Source organism: Anabrus simplex, chromosome 9, assembly GCF_040414725.1.
Source record: "Anabrus simplex isolate iqAnaSimp1 chromosome 9, ASM4041472v1, whole genome shotgun sequence".
NCBI classification, from domain to species: domain Eukaryota; kingdom Metazoa; phylum Arthropoda; class Insecta; order Orthoptera; family Tettigoniidae; genus Anabrus; species Anabrus simplex.
The window spans coordinates 66,215,788-66,235,638 of record NC_090273.1 but is presented as its reverse complement, the minus strand read 5'-3'; the positions used below and the strand labels follow the sequence as shown (position 1 = coordinate 66,235,638).

Genomic DNA, 19,851 nt, shown 5'->3' with positions numbered 1-19,851 from the left:
GGGCTAAGTATCCTAACATGTGAAAAGGAAGGTAATTGTGGTCCAGGGCAAAGTGCCGTAATATGTGAAAAGAAAGGTAATTGTAGTCCAGGGCTAAGTACCCTAACATGTGAAAAGAAAGGTATTTGTGGTCCAGGGCTAAGTACCCTAACATGTGAAAAGAAAGGTAGTTGTGGTCCAGGGCTAAGTACCCTAACATGCGAAAAGAAAAGTAATTGTGGTCCAGGGCTAAGTACCCTAACATGTGAAAAGAAAGGTAATTTTGGTCCAGGGCTAAGTACCCTAACATGCGAAAAGGAAGGTAATTGTGGTCCAGGGCTAAGTACCCTAACATGTGAAAAGGAAGGTAATTGTGGTCCAGCGCTAAGTATCCTAAATATGAAAAGGAAGGTAATTGTCGTCCAGGGCAAAGTGCCGTAATATGTGAAAAGAAAGGTAATTGTGTTCCAGGGCTAAGTAACGTAATATGTGAAAAGAAAGGTAATTGTGGTCCAGGGCTAAGTATCCTAACATGTGAAAAGGAAGGTAATTGTGGTCCAGGGCAAAGTGCCGTAATATGTGAAAAGAAAGGTAATTGTAGTCCAGGGCTAAGTACCCTAACATGTGAAAAGAAAGGTATTTGTGGTCCAGGGCTAAGTACCCTAACATGTGAAAAGAAAGGTAATTGTGGTCCAGGGCTCAGTACATTAACCAATCCAGACCAATGATCTTATCCATGCCCTACCCTACCCCCCCAGACCCCTTTGCTAACAGATGGACTAGTTCCTAAGTACAGTGGTTAGCAGCTTTGTGCTTCGTCATCGGCGAGTCGTCTGCGAGAAATAAACATAGGACAGTCATACCGCGCGTAGATATTGCCGATCCAAGCGGTTACCATGGCACTAATGCTGCGTGAGATGGACTGAACTTTAAATGATAACCAATAACGGAGGCACCAATACTAATTTTGTCCTTCAATAGTACTATACATTTGGATCCACCGGTACAGCAGTGTTCCCTAGTAGCATCGCAGCAAGATATAGCAGATATTTTACAAGCGGAGGCCAAAAGGACTGTATCGCTATTGACCTATCGAAGGTTTTCGAAAGGGCAGATCATGGGAGGGTACTGACGAAATTAAGGGCTATTGTACTACACAAACGTGTAATTGAATGAGTGGCTACATTCATACAAAATAGAAAACGGAGAATTAGAGAAGTTGAATCATTACCTGATCTTGTAGTGATTGAAGGGAATTCCACAAGCCCATATTATAGGACCTGTATATTTTCTTACGTACATAAATTATATTAGTTAAGAATTGGTGTCACAGATTTGCGGATGATGTTAATTTGTATAGAAAGCGACAGGATTGTGAGCGTTTGCAAAAATGCCTCGACAATGTTGTAAAATGGACTATGGAGTGAAAATTCACGTTGTAAATTCCACCAGAATGAGAAGTCCTGTCACTTTTTATTACTATTTAATGGAATGAAAGTACCTTACAGGGAGTACTGAAAGTGCCTACTTGTTAATACAATGAACGATCCTCATTGGGGTATTCACATTAACGAGATTATAAATATAGGTTACAGATCTCTTCATATGGCTATGAGGGTGTGTAGGGATTGCATTAAAGATATAAAAGAGAGCGGTATAAGACTCTGGTACGATCCCAGTTAGCGTATGGTTCCATTGCATGGGACCGTCATCAGGATTACTTGATTTGAGAACTGGAACATATCCCAAGGAAAGCAGTGCGTTTTGTTCTGAGTGATTTCCAACAAAAGAGTAGTGTCAAAACAATGTTGCAAATTTTGGCCTTTGAGGCATGGGAGAAAGGAGATGAGCTTTCAGTCGAGAGATGGCGTGGAATGACATTAGTAAACGAATAAGCTTGAATTTAACTCTTTTAAAGTAATATTATTATAATATCATATATTATTATTTATGCAGCCAGTCCCTGCTATGAATGGTGTGAAAATGTTGCTCATAGGGTCAGTTGGTGCATGCATTTCAGTGGGCTTGGCAGACTGATATGTAATAGCAACTCTGGCTCGGTGAGGAAAGCAACGGGAAACTACCTCACTCCTCATTTCCCTAGTACACCTTTTCAGTGATGCCTAGGCCATCTATGACAGCTGATGGCAGAGCTGTTGAGGATCCCACCAGCGGAATCGCTGGCGGACTGAACATACATATCTATATAAATAAAATTGTAGGGGGTCCGCTGTCTGTAATTTCTTTTGTTTTGCCAATTTTTCAGATTTTTATCCGTTTTAGGTCAACTCAAGACCGAATCGGTGGTTTTTACGTTTCGTGTCTGTTTGTTTGTCTGTTTGTCTGTCTGTTTGTCTGTTCCACCATCACGTCGAAACGGCTGGATAGATCTCAACCAAATTTCATATTTAGAGTATACTCATCCCGGGGAAGGTTTCGATATGCATACCATCTTAAAATCTTTGCATAGACGGGGAGTTTATAGGAAAACCAGAATGGGTTTTCCATCATCACGTCGAAACGGCTGGATAGATCTCAACCAAACGCCATATTTAGAGTATACTCGTCCCGGGGAAGGTTTCGATATGCATACCATTTTAAAATCTTTGAATATGCGGGGGGTTTATAGGAAAACCAGAATGGTTTTTCCACCATCACGTCGAAACGCCTGGATAGATCTCAACCAAACATCATATTTAGAGTATACTTATCCCGGGGAAGGTTTCGATATGCATATCATTTTAAAATCTTTGAATAGACGGGGATTTATAGGAAAACGAGAATGGTTTTTCCACCATCACGTCGAAACGGCTTAATAGATCTCAACCAAACTTCATATTTAGAGTATACTCATCCCGGGGAAGGTTTCGATATGCATGTTGTTTTGAAATATTTGAATAGACGGGGGATTTATAGGAAAACCAGAATGGTTTTCCTCCATTTTCTCTTATAATATTGATTTTCTGTAAACTTCGTTTACCGTACGTGATACGTCTCTTCATTATAAACAACTTTCGTTATGTTCATAATTTACCTTACTCTTCACATGACGGAGAAATTTACAATTTTCCGCTGGTATCATGCTCTGCAGTGAGTGACCGACAGACCGACAACGAACCTACAGGTTACCATGGCAACGTCTCTGACTGCATGCCAGCAGGGAAGTAATGTATTGCCATTTTCCTCATCATGCTTTTAAATTCGTGGTTGTTCCTTGGGTAGAAGGCAAGAGAGGCGTCAATCGGCCTATCTGCGGGATATTGGCGGAATATCGTTGGATGTTATAACCGCCCTCGAATAGATTAAGTAATAACACCATTACTCATCTTCTTATTATTTGTTTACCTAAGAATCACTGGACCTGAATTTCTCCTTTGTTACCGCTTTATTATATCCATAACTCACACTAGCATAATTTATTGAGGGGCATTTGATTTTCCAATACATTCACTTGGCATTTACATATTTGTCGTTATCCGGCTGTCCTCAGTTATAATCCATTTTCTATTACTTTCAACTTTCTTAACTGTATTATTTTCTTCCTTAATTACGTCGTATGTACGCGAGTGCTACAAACTACTGGATGTATTTCCACCAAGACTCATATTTAGAATATACACCTGTCCTTGATAGGTTTTAGGGCAAAAATTGTTTCTCAATCCCTGAACTGACTGGGGGTTTATACGAAACCGAAACAATGATTTTGCACTTCCACAAAATATACCCAGCCAAACTTAATGGAAATCTACCTACCTTGGTAGAAATTAATATCTAAACCTTTTTTTCTCATGTGCATCATTTCGATACGAGGATTAATAAGGGAGATATCATTAACGGACCGTTTCTCTGTACAAGTCCCATCGGACTTAACTCACGAGCGGATGCGTGTAAAGCGTATTCCTTACAACTTGAAAACTACTGAAGACATTCGAACCAAAATTCATATTTAGCATACACCTGTCCAAAGGTAGGTTTTAAACGTAAATAATATTTCATGTTCCGGAATGGACTGGCGGTTTATAGGGAACCGAAATGGTGATTTTACTCTTCCACAATATATACAGAACAAGACCAACCTGACTGGAAATCGACCAAACGTGATGGAATTCCACCTCTAAACCTTTTTTTCATGTGCTTTTTTTCGTCAGGAGGATTAATAAGGGAGATATCATGAATGGTCAGTTTTGCAGGTCAAGTCCAGTGGACATAGCCCAAAAGGTGTTTTACATGGAGCAGATTCCTTATCTATATAAATCAAATCGTAACGACTGTGTGCCTCTACATTGACTATTTTGGCGAAATTTTCGTACAGCTTTCCGTTTAAGGGGTAATAATGACCGTCTGCACAATTTTTGGTTTAGTTTCCTGAAAGTCCTAATTTTTAACCGCCTCGCCCAAAATCCAGATTGCGGCATAATCTGCCAGAAGAAAAATAAGATAATTGAAATTTGACAAAATTATACGTTTTAGCCTGTAACGAACGGAAAACATCCAAGATCATTAAATTTTTCACTTTTTATCCCCGAAGAATATCGAAGTATGCAGGCAATTTTAATGATGGTGCAGACCTTCGGAAATTCCTATCACATAACGGATTGCACAATCTCCGTTCAATTTGGAATGATCTACAACCTTGGTCTTATGACTTTTTGCCGTATCTGTATCCCTTTTACGTTTGATTTTTCTCTATTCATCGATGTTCAGTCAATTTGGAATTTTCACATGCATTATTCATACTTTCAGTTACTTATATGAAATACAGAATCATCAAACTCTTCATGAAAATTGGCCCTCCCAGTAGCCATATGTGAGCCAAATGCTATATATGTAGCTGTCACATAATTATCCGAAAAGTAATATAATGTGAGATAATCTTACAAAAACTTTACCCTGTTCCACGTTTCTAAGTCAATCTGACCCATATCATGACATATCATGGGACCAGCCATTTAGGCCTCTTATGGTATAATCCTTTGTCGATATGACGTACGTTTAGTAGCAGTTAATCTGTAAATGAAGGTCTTCAATATTGTAAACACGCATATACTTTCGTATGTCGATATATATATATATATATTCACTGATGTCGATTTGTAGCGATCGAGAAAGGGTGGGTCTGCTATTGTAATCAGTACTCCCCACACCGACTTTGACTGGCAGTAGGAAAGGGTTCCTTCTCCAACTCCTGTGTAACTGTCATTAGTAAGCAAGGCCTACAATTTAATGAATAGTTCACTTCTCGATTTGACTTGCAGAAGGCAAGTGAGCATGCAGTTTTGTTTAAAACTCCCCTACCTGATTGTGTTTGGCAGTAGGCAAGGGTGCCCGCCATTATAAAGGAATATCCTCATCTAAAATGTGACTGACATTAGGCATAGTGACCTGCTATTTTGATGGAAACTCACCAACTTGGTGTGACCGGCAGTAAGCTGGCTGGCAGTTGGAAAATGGGCCTGGCATTATAATGATAACGGCACAACTCAATTTCGAATGATAGTAGAGTAATTGCCTGCCATTATAATAAAAACTCATCAACTGTAATCTGTCTGGAAGTAGGAAAGGGGGCTGCCATTTTAACGAAAACTCCCCAAATCGATTCTGTCCGCGTAGTAGGCAATGGGGCCTGCAATTATGGTGTTAACTTCCCAACTCGATTGTGAATGGCAGTAGGCAAGTGAACCTGCCGTTATATCACAAATCCGTAACAAACACTTTACATTGGAAACAACGTACGGGGACCTCCCCATGCTCTTTCTCGGATGACGCTAAGAGACATGCAATTTTAAAACAATCTAATTTACTGCATGTACACTATTTACTTCGATATTCGAATACAATGTAGAATACCGTAGCGAAGCACGGGTACATTTGCTAGTATAATATATAATTATATACAATTATTATAATATTATTATAAAGTTAAAATTAAAGGGGACAAATTGAGGTAAATTATCGCTTATAGGAAGAGGAATGTATTGTGAGACGAGTAACTCTGTCTTAGCTCGTGATTTGCGCATTTCGAGTCATTGGATGTCATAGCGTTTGTGGTGTAGAAATCTAAATACTTCATTGGAGTAATCACATAAATGGGGTTGTAAATAAAGGGTACAGATCTCTGCACATGGTTATGATGGTGTTCAGTATATTTCTTTCTTCTTTTCCCGTAGCTTCTGCAGCAATGCGCTGCTTCGAGTTGTAAATGGTAGTAACATCTGGTATCTCAAACATTCAATGAAAAAGGGCTCTCTTGCGATCCAATACACACATCTTGACGGGGAATATTTCGATATTCGTACGACTCTGTTCAAATAAATGGAATTTGCTTGTTCTAGCTTCTGCAGATCCCTCTTAGTTAAATACGCCATGTGAACTCTAGACAATACGCCACTATTGAAACAATCTTGAATCTGAATAATTTAATTGCGTTCTTCAAGGGTAATCGATTTAGGTGGAGAATGTCATTTATCGCCGACGTCAGACTGCAAATGTTAGTTGTGTGGGACACCATGTGATAGATGTCACTCCCTAGCGTGTGGAAAGGGGACTAAGGCAGGCGGTGATAGGAGATGGTATGATCTATAATATATATCTTCCATTTACAGATTATCAATCACTAATATAAAATAATATACATAAATTATGGACTCAAAACATTCAGCCCACTATTAGTAAACAACCTTGGTATTTTAAAGATAAATATACACGTCAATATGTCATCAACATCATACGTTTTAACCATGCAGTTACGCCAGATTATAAATTTTGCGTCCATTTAACAGATACAGCCATATGTTATTGGCATAAAACGGGAGGAGATACCAATAATTTTTTTTCTAGGGCTCCAAATTTGAAATTCCACGGCAAACCTTTACGCAGAAATTAATTAAGCTGAAAATTTCATCACCAACTTGTGTCTGTTGCCTATTATATAATCCGTCGCTGGAAATAGTCACAATAATAGGTGAATTATTAGACAACTGTAATCTAGGATTATAATCAGTACATATCCATCAGTACGTAACAATTTTTATGAATTTACTTGTCAATAGCATTGTTCAATCTTCATCAGTCTTTAATTGTAAACAAATACCCTGTCAATTACTACTGCTTTCAAACGTCACTGGATATAAAATTGCCAACAAAACTTGTTGTAAAAAAGAAAAAGTATTCTATGAATGTGTGGCTAATGGGTAAAGTAAGTGCAAAGCCGAATACATCTACAGAAGAGAATAATAATAATAATAATAATAATAATAATAAGATAAACTGTGCAGTGAATAGTACTTTTACATGTTTTTTTCATTATAATGGCCATTGGGTGCAATAAAGATTATTATTATAGGAACAGGATTTGGGGAATGGGATGGACGACTTTATATAATAATAAATATGTGTTAAAAGTGAAATCAAAATAATATTGTGAAATTTAAATGATTAAAATTTGATCGCAAATTCTACCTCTATTTGAAGTCTCACCATTCTCACAACATATTCACCTTAAAGAAAACTTAGGGCCGTATCCGATACAGCCTTGCACATTAGGCCTACATTATGATCTCTTACTCACCAGAGGACTGTGAAGACACCGCTAGTAGAGTGGTTACACCTAGAGTCGTACGAGCCGGAACTGAGTCTACATCCATCCAGAAGGACACCCACGATATGACAACGATCAGTATTGTGGGCAGGTAGCTCTGAACGAGATGGAAACCTACAGAACGGCTCAGGTGGAACTCGGCTACAAGACAGCTGTAGTTACCTACAACAAAGTAGTTTATGGAATATAAGAATCAAATAACAAACCGTTCATATAAACGATTGTATATTTCAAAGAATAATTTTATTAAAATAACAAGTCTTGAACATTGATTGCAACTAATTTCACCATGAATACTATCAATAAATTTTCTATGAACTGCTGGGGAATTGAGTGGACACAGGGCAGATCCAGAAAGAAATTCGGGCCCTTTAAACCGAAGGCGAGTGCAGAGACCATTCAGCCAAGTAGCTGCACTGGGCCGGTACTAATGCACTGTTCAGAGAAAATAATTTTATCACTGTTTTAAAAATTCCTATCCTACATATTGACATGAAAACAGATACGTAATAAAAAACTTGTTCTTTGCAACAAGTAAGAAAAGAAATACGAAGCTTTCCTAGGACACTCAAAACATTACGTCATTACGTGCACTACTTCGTGAAGTACAGGGCGTACTGCATCAAGCGCGGGAAAGCAATCAGCTGATCGTTAGGGGAGAAATTTATCACCTAAGTTAGTTGAGTTGCATGTGAATTCTTCGTTGTTTCATTGAAACCTTAACGTTGGCCGCATGTTTACTGAGATATATATCAGACTTAGTCGTTATCGACTGCATTCTTGAAGCAGTGTTAAGTGCACGAGGGGCTTCGTTTGACAACTGCGTTCTTCGCTGCTTGCCAGACATGACGTCTTGTAAATACTACTTTTCACACATACTAACCTTCGCACACAGTTTCAATTGGGGCAGTCGTACCTTTCAACTGAAACCTCCAAAAAAATCCGCATGACAATGGCACCATCTCTTATGTACACAGGCACTAATAGTCATCGTCGTCGTCGTAATCATCATCATCATCAACAACAACTTATTCTTTTTATTCCTCTCCTCCTTATTCGCCTTTGTCCCTCAATCCACTATTTTGCAAGCCAAATTTCACTTGGCTCTGCTGAGTGCATCGTTTGGAACAAGATGAACATAGCGCATGTATTCTTGAAGGTGATCAAGCCAGTGTTTCTTGGGCCAACCTCGTAGCAGCGATCTAGATGGTGTGATGCGAAGTGCCGTCTGTGATGTGGATGTAGCTTCTCTACGCATTACGTGGTCTTACCACCGAAGTCGGGCCTCACGCATCTTGCCCTATGATTTTCCGGATTTCTACGTTAGTGACATGATCCAGCCGGTTCAGGCCATGTGACCTGCGAAGCATCCGCATGTCCATGACATGAAGTGTTTGACTGTTGCTGTTCAGTAACCAGAGCCATACAGAGCGACTGGGTGAACAACAGTCCTATAAACTTTAGACTTCAGGTGGATTGGTACCCATAGATCGCAGAGAACACCAGTAGTTTGCCGTCACTTCATCCAGGCTGCATTTACTCGTGCGCCGGCGTCTGAAATAGTGTCATATTCAGCGTTGACCACAGAATCAAGATAATTAAACTGTTCTAGTTTACTGAGACCTTGGCCATCTATCTGAATTGTTCCAGCCGTCTCTGGGCCGCACTCCATGTACTCAGTTTTCTTGGTGTTAGATAAGCAGGCAACATTACTATCGTGACAGTCCAATCCTCATCCCACTATGCATTTGTACAACGTAGTTAGAAACATCTAAATATGTGACAATACTTTCTTCTTGAGCAATGTATGGGGTGGGCAAAATAAAACTGGCATGGGAATTGTTTATGAATTTGATGCGAAATTGACTCTAGTTAATGAACTGCCCATTGCAGGAAATGCAGGGAGCCGTGATTTCGATATAGCAATCGGTTGCTGTGACATGTCTGCGCGGGCATATCTCTCGCATGCTCCGTCCCGAGTATCTCGCTGTGTCTAGACGTGTGAGTGAGTGAGTGAGTGAGTGAGAGGAGCAAACGTGTTTAGTGGATCCTCAGTTTTACATATCTTCAGATGAAGCCTGGTTCAGCCTGTCAATGTATGTGAACTCACAGAACACGTGCCATTATGAATGAGAAAATACTCATCAGTACGTCGCATAATATCGAGATTGGTCTGTGGTGCGCAATGTCTGGTGTCCGCATCGTAACACGATGCTTTCATCAAACTGTTAATGCTAACCGGTATGTTCAGACATTGTTTAATCCATATGTGGATCAACTCGCAGAAGGTGAACGACTGTATGGATATTTTCAAAAAGACAGAGCAAGAGCACACACCGCCTTGACAACCTTATCATGAGTGCATGAGGTATTCGGAGAGGAGAGGACAATCAGTAGAGGCAGTGCAATAGACTGGCCGCCTCGATCACCTGATCTCTCTCCCTGTGATTTTTACCTGTGCGGCAAATTGAAGGATCAGGTGTACACCAATAATCCTCACACACTGGAAAAGCTACAGCAGAACATTGAAAATGCCATTGCTGCTCTCCCTTAAGCAGAGTTAATACGCGTGTATCGCATTTTTATCAATCGAGCACAGCACTGCATCGACGTCAACTGTGGCCATTTCCAGCATCTTCTATGATATCCACTATTAAGGGTCAATCCCGCGTCAGTTCTATTGCATGTATTTTCTGGGAGGGTTCTATTTTGCCCAACCTGATGCTTGGTCAATACTCCAACGCTCTTAAAATTGCGGGATGAAGGAGTGTTTGAGGTCATATTAAATGGTTTTTCATTTATTTCACAGACATATTTAATCTTCTAAGTGTCAGACCTCTTCCCATCCTTTGAAACAATTATCCATCTCTTATTCTTGTGTCAAACATCGTACTGAGCAATGTGATATTCGCGAATACATTTGCAATTACTGTCAAGCATCAACTGCTCTAGCTGTGTATGCGCCTTACACTGTCGTGTCTTACTCGGAGTTATTATTGAATTTACTACACCGACACTTGCTACTGTATTGCTCTCCATCAATATAATCACGTAAGGCGCGCGTTCAGTCTATTTCAAAGCCACAGTTCTGTTTCCCCCAACAGCTGCTGCTACGTACCTTAGCGGAGTAGGGACATTGTGGTTTAGCCAGGCTGAATGTAGCCATTCGCAGTTGAATATGCAGTGAAATCAATTTCGCTTCAGCTCAGGAAATTAATAAACCGATTTTTATAGAGGGATATAAGTGAATTAAAAAGTTCAACCTATAATCTTCATTGATAGCTCGTATATGAATATAACAAAAATTAATTCAGCTTCGTTATAGAATGTTATTCCCTTCGGTGCTCAGGTAAATAAGGAATTAAACATAAATGGCGGTAGGCTGTCGCTGTTGAAACGGCAGCAGAGTTTTGCGGGTTTCGTAGACTTACTTACTTTCCTTTGCACATTTTTGCCGAATCCTAATCAAATATTTCTTTTCCATTATTAAATTTGTCATTCTATAGATCTAACCACGATATATGCACGACAGCTAACCTCCAACTGATCGGACGAGTCAACACAGTGCCATCTTATAATAGAGTATGCTTGTGATGTCTCATATTTAGCAAAAAATTTGCCCAAGTGTTAAGAAAATGCAAATTCCAAGTTCCCATAGAGGGAATTAGATATTTTTCCACCAATAGAGCATATAAAAAATGAGATCAAAAATTAGATGCATGGCTTTTCAGGAGTTTGCTCTATTAACCAGCGTTTCGTCATCAGAGTGGGATGTGTCAGACCGTACCCACTGACGTTGGGGTGTATGCAGGTGAACTTAACAGAAGCCCATTATAAGAGGCACAGTCTGATAACTGCATACGGGAGATAAAACTCCACAATGCGATTAATGCCCGCCTAGCAATTCCAAATGGAAATTCCAAGTTCCCATAGAGGGAATTAGATATTTTTCCACCAATAGAGCATACCAGCGTCAGTGGGTAGGGTCTGACACATCCCACTTTGATGAGTCTAGTGTCAGACCTAAGACGAAACGCTGGTTAATACAGCAAACGCCTGAAAAGCCATGCATCTAATTTTTGATCTCAAGTGTTAAGCGCTATTTCATAAAAAATACGTTTCATATTTTCAATTCAGTTTTGCAGCAGGTACCCTCCTCTTTTTCTGTCAACTGAAACATTAAACATAATTTTAAGTTAGATACTCTCGGAGATACACCTTCTACTCAAACACTAAAAACGTCTTAAAATTTTTCTTTCAGTGTACCCGTTGTCGTCCGCCTGTATGGTGTAGTGGTTAGTGTGATTTGCTGCCACCTCCCGGGGCCCGGGTTCGATTCCCGGCTGTGCCACGAAATTTGAAAAGTGGTACGATGGCTGGAACGTGTCCACTCAGTCCCGGGAGGTCAACTGAGTAGAGGTGGGTTCGATTCCCACCTCTGCTATCCTCGAAGTGGTTTTCCGTGGTTTCCCCATTTCTCCTCCAGGCAAATGCTGCGATGGTATCTAACCTAAGACCACGGCTGCTTCTTTCCCTCTTCCTTGTCTATCCCTTCCAATCTTCCCATCCCCCACCAAGGGCCCTGTTCAGCATAGCAGGTGAGGCCACCTGGGCGAGGTACAGGTCATCCTCCCCATTTGTATCCCCCAACCTAATGTCTCACGCTCCAGTACACTGCCCTTGGGCGGTAGAGGTGGGATCCCCCGCTGAGTCCGAAGGAAAAAAAACAACCCTGGAGGGTAAGCAGATTAAGAAAGAAAGTACCTGTTGTAGAGAAACATAAGTCTCGTTAAAAAAACAACAACGATTGTTACTAATATATATAATAGATCACAAAACAATATTATACATAAAGAACTCTTGGTACAAACGTCCATCAGTGCCTTATCTGCCAAGACTTTGACTGTCCAACAAGATGGAATTACAATATTAGAGTTCTGTTTGGTCCACTTTGATGACATCATAAGCCATAAATTATATTTCTTGACCGGCTTCGCTACTTCTCTTATCGGGAAAATTCCCAGTTCATCTCAAAAGACTGCGATCAGCTCGCAGTCCAGGACAAAAGTTCTTGGATGATCCTGCAATCGAGCCTAGAATCTCCTAGTAAGAGGCATATACGCTGCCCTATCATCATGGGACAGATGCATAGTGCTCTGTTATACAATTCACTATCGTAGTATTCTTCCTCACGTGAACTCTCTGGTATTTCAAAAAAAAAAAAAAAATAGAGAAGCGGATTTTCTGCAACCCACCGACGATATCGACTCTCTTCTTCTTCCTTGCATTTTTCTCTGCTACTAGGAGTCGTGACTGTGGGTAGATATATTTTTTTGTCTAGCAGTTTAACGGTGCAACGACTCACATAGATCATTTGGCGAAGATGGGATAGTAAAGGGATAGAACCGAGAAGGAGGTGCTCCTGGCCTTAATGAGGTACATTCCCAGTTTGTCTGACATGAAAATTGGAAACCATGGAAAACCATATCAGGTCTGTCGATGGTGGGAATTCTAACCCACCATCTCCAGAATGCAAGCTTGCAGTGACGTGACCCAAATCATGCAGCCAGCTCACTTCGGTCTATGCGTATATCAAGCCCAGTTTTACGAACTCGTGCCATTCTCGACGCCAAACCTATGTGGACGGATGTATTCATTATTGTGTGCTTTGAAGGTATTTTTCAGTGTGATTAATTTATGCAAATGAAGATGTGTCCATTGTGACAATATCTCAGTCCCTCCGAAATGGAGAAATTGCTAAACTCCGTTAAAATCCCCTCGCCAGCCGCGAATCCATCCTGTAGCCCTCCGAACCGAAGGCAACTACTCTGGCCATTATTCCAAAGAATATATCAACTACCTCATGTAATGGATTTTATCTTTTATTTTTGCTCTCATCATTCACTACTCGTGCACTTACTGCTTCAAGAATGTAGTCGATAACGACTCAGTCTGATATATATATCACCGTACTCTACGGTGACCAGACGTGCTGCCAAGGGGTGGAGGTTAGGGGAGTTTAAACCCCCTCCGAAATAAAAGTGAACAGCATATACGGGTTTCGAAACAGCTGTACCGGAAACGCCGCTACGCAAAAGAAGTTCGAAGTATGTGTGTTGAACTTCGCGCGAGGTGGAAGATAAGCAGCCCACCGAGCTCGCTGACGTATTCAGCCGTGACGAAGCCGCTTCGAGTGAGATCCGCGCAGTCAAGCGTGACCATGTATGGTAATGTCCTGGCCCATGTGCAAAAGTCTATTAATAATAATGTTATTTGTTTTACGTCCCACTAACTACTCTTTTACGGTTTTCGGAGACGCCGAGGTGCCGGAATTTAGTCCCACAGGAGTTCTTTTACGTGCCAGTAAATCTACCGACACGAGGCTGACGTATTTGAGCACCTTCACAAACCACCGGACTGAGCCAGGATCGAACCTGCCAAGTTGGGGTCAGAAGGCTAGCGCCTTAACCGTCTGAGCCACTCAGCCCGGCCAAAAGTCTATTTAGCGTTAACATGTTATTTTGACACTGCCATCGTGGAGGCCATCGTAATAGACGCAACCTGTCAAATTCTTAGGAAAATCCACCGTGTACTTTAGGAGTTATAGGGGTGGATAATACCCACGTTCTAGATGCTTCGCCACAATCTGGTATAAAAGGAGGGCGATCCGGATTACAGAGTCAGTGTATGTTTGTATGTTACTCCACCGTCTCTGCGACACGGGTGACGGGTGGAGCGCTACGAGTGCGGAGCGAACCTATGGTCGGATGAGTCTTTGCATTTCGAGTGTTCGGTTCCAGCGGAGTTGGAACTTTGATTTTCTTCAAGTGCCATGTTAGGACTTGTGTTTCTGTGACTGACTAAATGAACTTAGAATTTCTCTCGTGAGTGTCGTAACTTTTACAAGTACTACATTTGAACTCGTATTTTGAACTTGTATTTTCGTAAACAGACTTTGGGAACATAGACATTTTCCGAGTGTCTAATTTGGACTTGTGTTTTGCGACAAGCTGTGGAAAAATAAAACTTTTTGTGTGAATGTTACAATTTTCCAAGTACCACATTGAAATTGTGTTTCATGACAAACTGTGGAAACTTAGAGTATTTCAGAGTATTACGTTCGAACTTATGTTTCATAGCAGATTGTGGAAACATGAAATATTTTTCGAGTGCCGCATCTGGACTTGTGTTCAAAACTTGTGTCATCGTAACAGACTGTGAAAACATAGAGTGCCCATGCCATATCTGAGTTTGTGTTTTCCTCTCGTGATGTTCCGAGGGAACATAGAACTTTTCAGTGTCATAAATGAACTTACAATTTATGCTTCGTAATCATTTTTCATGGATGGTGTTAGACTCTTTCCAAGTGCAGTTTTACTTTAATGACCACCTAATTTTGTTTATCGACGGAGTAGGACATTTCTGAGTACCATTTAATTTACTTACTTTATTACAAACGTGCCAATGTGTCCTGAACTTGCATAAACTGTGCATCTTGTGCTTAATATTGTGCTCTAATCATAAACTGACGAGATCAGTGAATTAGGAACTATGATGACAATGATTAGTGACCCAGTAGAACATTCTAGTCTGCCAGGCCGTGCCCAGCAACCATCCCAGGGTCCGGAGATTCCAACCTGCTACGACGCTTCAACTCAACTTGCAAGAAAGGTGTTATTAATTTGTCTTCAGTGAATAATAAAATCAGATTATCAAAAAATCTAAGTTCAATGAACTAAATAACCCCTCTCTGTACCAGCTCCAATGTTTTCATGCCACACCCTCAGAAATAGTCCATGCTCTTCAAGCTAGTGTCAGCGCCTCAATGACAGACATTTTTCCTGGTACACAGCCTACAATAAATTCGAAATATTATAAAAAACAAGCATTTGCAAAATCAACAGTTGAATGTAACCTATAAAATTTGTGCCATCTTTAAATGTTTCACTATCAATCAATCAATCAATCAATCAAGGTCTATTCTATTGTCGACTCAAACATTGTCTTCCGTCTTCAACTTGCCGTTTCATCTCACAGTAGGAACCACATCAATACTTGAAGGAGTTGCTTCCTAGGTCGACCTCGTCCCTTCTTTCCTAAGATCTTTCCTTCTAGTAGATTGGTTAGAAATGTATTATGACGCACTATGTGTCCAATAAATTTAGCTGTTCTTCTATGTATTCTCATCAGCTGTTTCTTCTCCTGTATTTCTCACAGGATACTTTCGTTGTTTCTTTTTTCAGTCCAACTGACTTTTAGCATTCGCCTCCAGACCCACATCTCAAACGCTTCAAGCCGTTTCCTATCCTGTTCTTGGATTGTCCAAGATTCAAATCCATATAAGTGTACGCTCCACACAAATGACATCACAAAACGTTTCCTAATCTCAATATCTAGATGTATATTGGTCATAATAATCCTTTTATTGCTGAATGCTTGCTTGGCAAGCGCTATTCTTCTTCTTGCCTCTTTGATGAAACAGACATCATCTGTGATTAGACTTCCGAGGTAAGGGAAACTAATATTTTCGCCTTTTTCACGTTAATGTTTAAGTAGAAATCTACTAAATTTGATGACAGTGTTTCTCTGTGAATATAATAATCAAATTTACTGAAGACATAAATGGAAATTTTAATTTTGTTGATATAGACGGAGTATTTGATTTTTATATCCTTAATACATTTTGTGCCATATAAAGCAATTCCAATAAACATATAGAAATGTTTTCATGTTGTCGAGCCGGTAGAAGATATTTAAAAAATGAATCAGATCTCTAATGTTTTAAACACTTTCAGTGATACATACTGTTACCTCCATTTTTTTAAACAAATGACAGAAATCTTTGTCTCACACTGAACGCAGGTGTTCTGCCCACCAGACCGCTATGACTTACTTTCCTATTTCACACGTTGTGTTGTAAAAGGTACTGCACTAAAACTGTTTCCAACTTTTCTTTCTGTAAAATCTATTTGAAAATAAAAAGTAAATGTATTTATTGCTAAACTTATAGTTTTTTTCGGATGCCTCCCCACCAATGAAATACTAACCACTTCTAAAAACATCTGGGTACGGCCTTGCCTCAGATCAAGGTAATAATCCCTTACCTGGCCGGAAATTGAACCCAGATCCTCCAGATTAGAGGGAGACTCATTACCCTCGGTGATATCGGGTTATATCTACTTATTACATAAAAACACGTCATACTCTACACACCAATCTGGAAGGACTCTTGGCAGTCGGAAGCAGCGATCTGGACGATTTCGAATTGAGGCATGCGCAGTCCTTTTCCCATGATGACAGGATTCATGGTCTTCCACTCGAGACTCAGCTCCTCTATCGTCTTGGAGACTGGAAAAGAAATGAAAATTGTTATTTGCGTCATACTTTGAGAATACTTATGAATTAGACATATCATGCAAAAGCATGCAAGCTTATGTGGCGGTTGATATTGTGATCTATGATCATAGGCACCTGACCTACAGTTACGTGGAATCCGAACTAGGAGGGCGTGATATTTCATTTAAAAATTCAAGATTCAAACCACGCCAACCTTCGTAGAAGCCAATCGCTAAGCCACTCGGTTTTCGGGTCCTAAATGCATCATATCTTCTGCCGTGTAGAGCAGTCACATTCGTTGGCTGACGATCTAGCAGACGGATTAATATTCGGAAGTAACTATAGCCCTCACATACTTCTATATAAATTTACTGCATTAATACTATTACGGTATTCTACATTGTATACGGATTCCTCCGTAAATTACTGTAAGGGCAGTGAGTAAGATTAAATTGAATTGCATGCCTCTTAGTGCTATCCTAGAAACAAAACAGGAAGGTCAGAATGCGTTGTTTCTGATGTAATATAGGCATTGAGGAAGTTTTGACGATAATGGAAGGCCACATTTCCTACTGCCAATCACAATCGAGTTCGAACGATTTGATTATTATCGGGAAATGAAGTGCTAACTAACGTATCAACAATCGAGACACGAAAATAAGTCATAAGACCAAAGGTGATGATCTCCCCAAATTGAAACGCGATTGTGCTTTCTGTTTTGTGATACGACTTACCGTTTAGCCACCAATTATCTCGAAACGAAGGTCTGCACCGTCATTGAAATTGCATGCGTATTTCCATATCTTCCGGTGCCGAAAATTTTTCCTCAAAGAAAAGTGTTTCCAGGTTTCAGGATTAGCACTCGCATACATCCGGGTTAATTAAGGAAGGAAGTGCAGTTAAGAAAGTTGAAATTAGTAGAAAACAGGATTATATCTGAGGACAGCACGAATTTACGGGAATGGTGACGGAAATGGCAATACGTTACTTCCCTGCTGGCAAGCAGTCAGAGACGTTGCCATGGTAATCTGTAGGTTCGTGTCGGTCACTCAATGCAGAGCACGATACCCGCAGATAATAGTAATTTCCTCCGTCATTTGAAGAGTAAGCTAAATTATGAACATAACAAAAGTTGTTTATAATGAAGAGGCGTTTCATCTGCAGTCAACGGATTTTGCAGAAAATCAATAGTATAAGAGAAAATGGAGGAAAACTGTTCTGGTTTTCCTATAAACCTCCCGCTTATTCGAATATTTTAAAATCATATGCATAGCAAAACCTTCCCCGGGATGAGTATACTCCAAATGTGACGTTTGGTCGAGATCTATTAATCTGTTTCGCCATAATGGTGGAAAAAACCGACACAAGAAATACTGTAAAAAAACCACAGATTCGGTCTTGAGTTGACCTAAAACGGATAAATATCTGAAAAATTGGCAAAAAGAAAAACAACGAAATTACAGACAGCGGACCCTCTACAACTTTATTTATATACATTTAATTACATACTTCACTGATATTTACTACAGTTTTATGTACATATTTCGTACTTTGTTATTACATTTTTATCTACTCCTACTAGTTACTCACTTGTGAGTTATTATTATTATTATTATTATTATTATTATTATTATTATTATTATTATTATTATTATTATTATTATTAATTATTATTCGCATTAAACCGCATACAACAGCTGTTGATGTTACTTGATGGTTGGTGTACTGAGATGAAGGAAACGCAAGTAATTTTCTTATACATGGATGTATCAAAGCAACTGCATTGTATAGCATATGCAATATTTAAAGAGGACATGGCATCAGAAGTTTTTCTAAAAGGCTTTTATTACATTCTACATTTTCTAATGTATATGTAGAAAAATTTGAAATATGTTTGTGAATTTCTATTGTGCTTGTTGGTAATTCGGTCTAGAGTAAGTTAAAGTTGTAAAATGCTGTCATGATTCAAAACTGTATGATGCTTATTTTTAACAACATAGTCTAAAATATGGTAATAACGACAGTTCATTAACGACAGTGTAATTCTATGTCCTTTAAAATAAGTGAATTATTCCATAGACAAAAATGTATTAATATTAATATTATGTTTGTTTTTGACCATTTTCGGCATTTCTTTGGACTGCGATCGCCTCCTTAGCGTGACGTTTCCGCACTGTTGTGAAGCCTTACTATCTAGGACATGGGTCGGCAACGTGGTGATCGAATTGGCAAAGTATCTTATATTTTGTAATTCTGTACAAGTTTTGTAATAATTTCCTTTGATAAATATTAATTACTTAAATTTTAATTTATTTGTTAAGCAGTCCTCATTGGTCAACCAATTTGAAACTTTATTATGGTACCGTCCCTATTTTTCTATCAAAATGATCAGGAAGGCCATAATTAGCTCTATAGTAATAATAACAATCGTATGGTCTCAGCTACCGTGTGCAGACATTTCGATTTAGCGCCATCTGGTTGTCTGTTCATCAATTTCGACGTTCCATTTTACTCTAGGCCCACTAGATGGCAGACCGAGTAAACCGAAACTCTCTTGGGCGTCTATGGCTGAGATTTAATGAATTTTGTAGGGGTAAACACCAAGTGTGTCCCCAGAGATCTTTCACATGCAGCCATCTTACGACATGAAGTGTCGAATGGATTTTCTCCGCCTTTCAAAAATCCCACTACCGCTCCCGGGTTTGAACCCGCTATCATGGGATCCGGAGGCCGACACTCTACCACTGATTCACAGAGGCAGCTTAGCTCTGTAATGATGGGGTACAGACGGGTTTGGCAAGACAGTCTTAGGATAGCATATTGGCCGACACGCAATTGTCAGTATTTTATGCTGTGACGGATAGTGCTCTCTGTAGAATGCAGAATGAGAAATACCAAGAGACAGAGAACTCAGGGAAATTATTGCAATAACGAATGGG

At 39.7% G+C, this 19,851-nt stretch overlaps 1 protein-coding gene across 1 annotated transcript in view; it reads right to left on the bottom strand.

The window, feature by feature from the left end:
• LOC136881313 (glycine receptor subunit alphaZ1-like) overlaps positions 1-19,851 on the bottom strand; it is a 430,471-nt gene that overhangs the window by 11,390 nt on the left and 399,230 nt on the right. Inside the window, exons 7-8 of the mRNA XM_068229152.1 lie at positions 16,790-16,924; positions 7,547-7,738 (exon numbers count right to left, since the gene is read on the bottom strand). Of these exons, the coding sequence (XP_068085253.1) occupies positions 7,547-7,738; positions 16,790-16,924 (327 nt within the window). The remainder of the gene's footprint in view (positions 1-7,546; positions 7,739-16,789; positions 16,925-19,851) is intronic.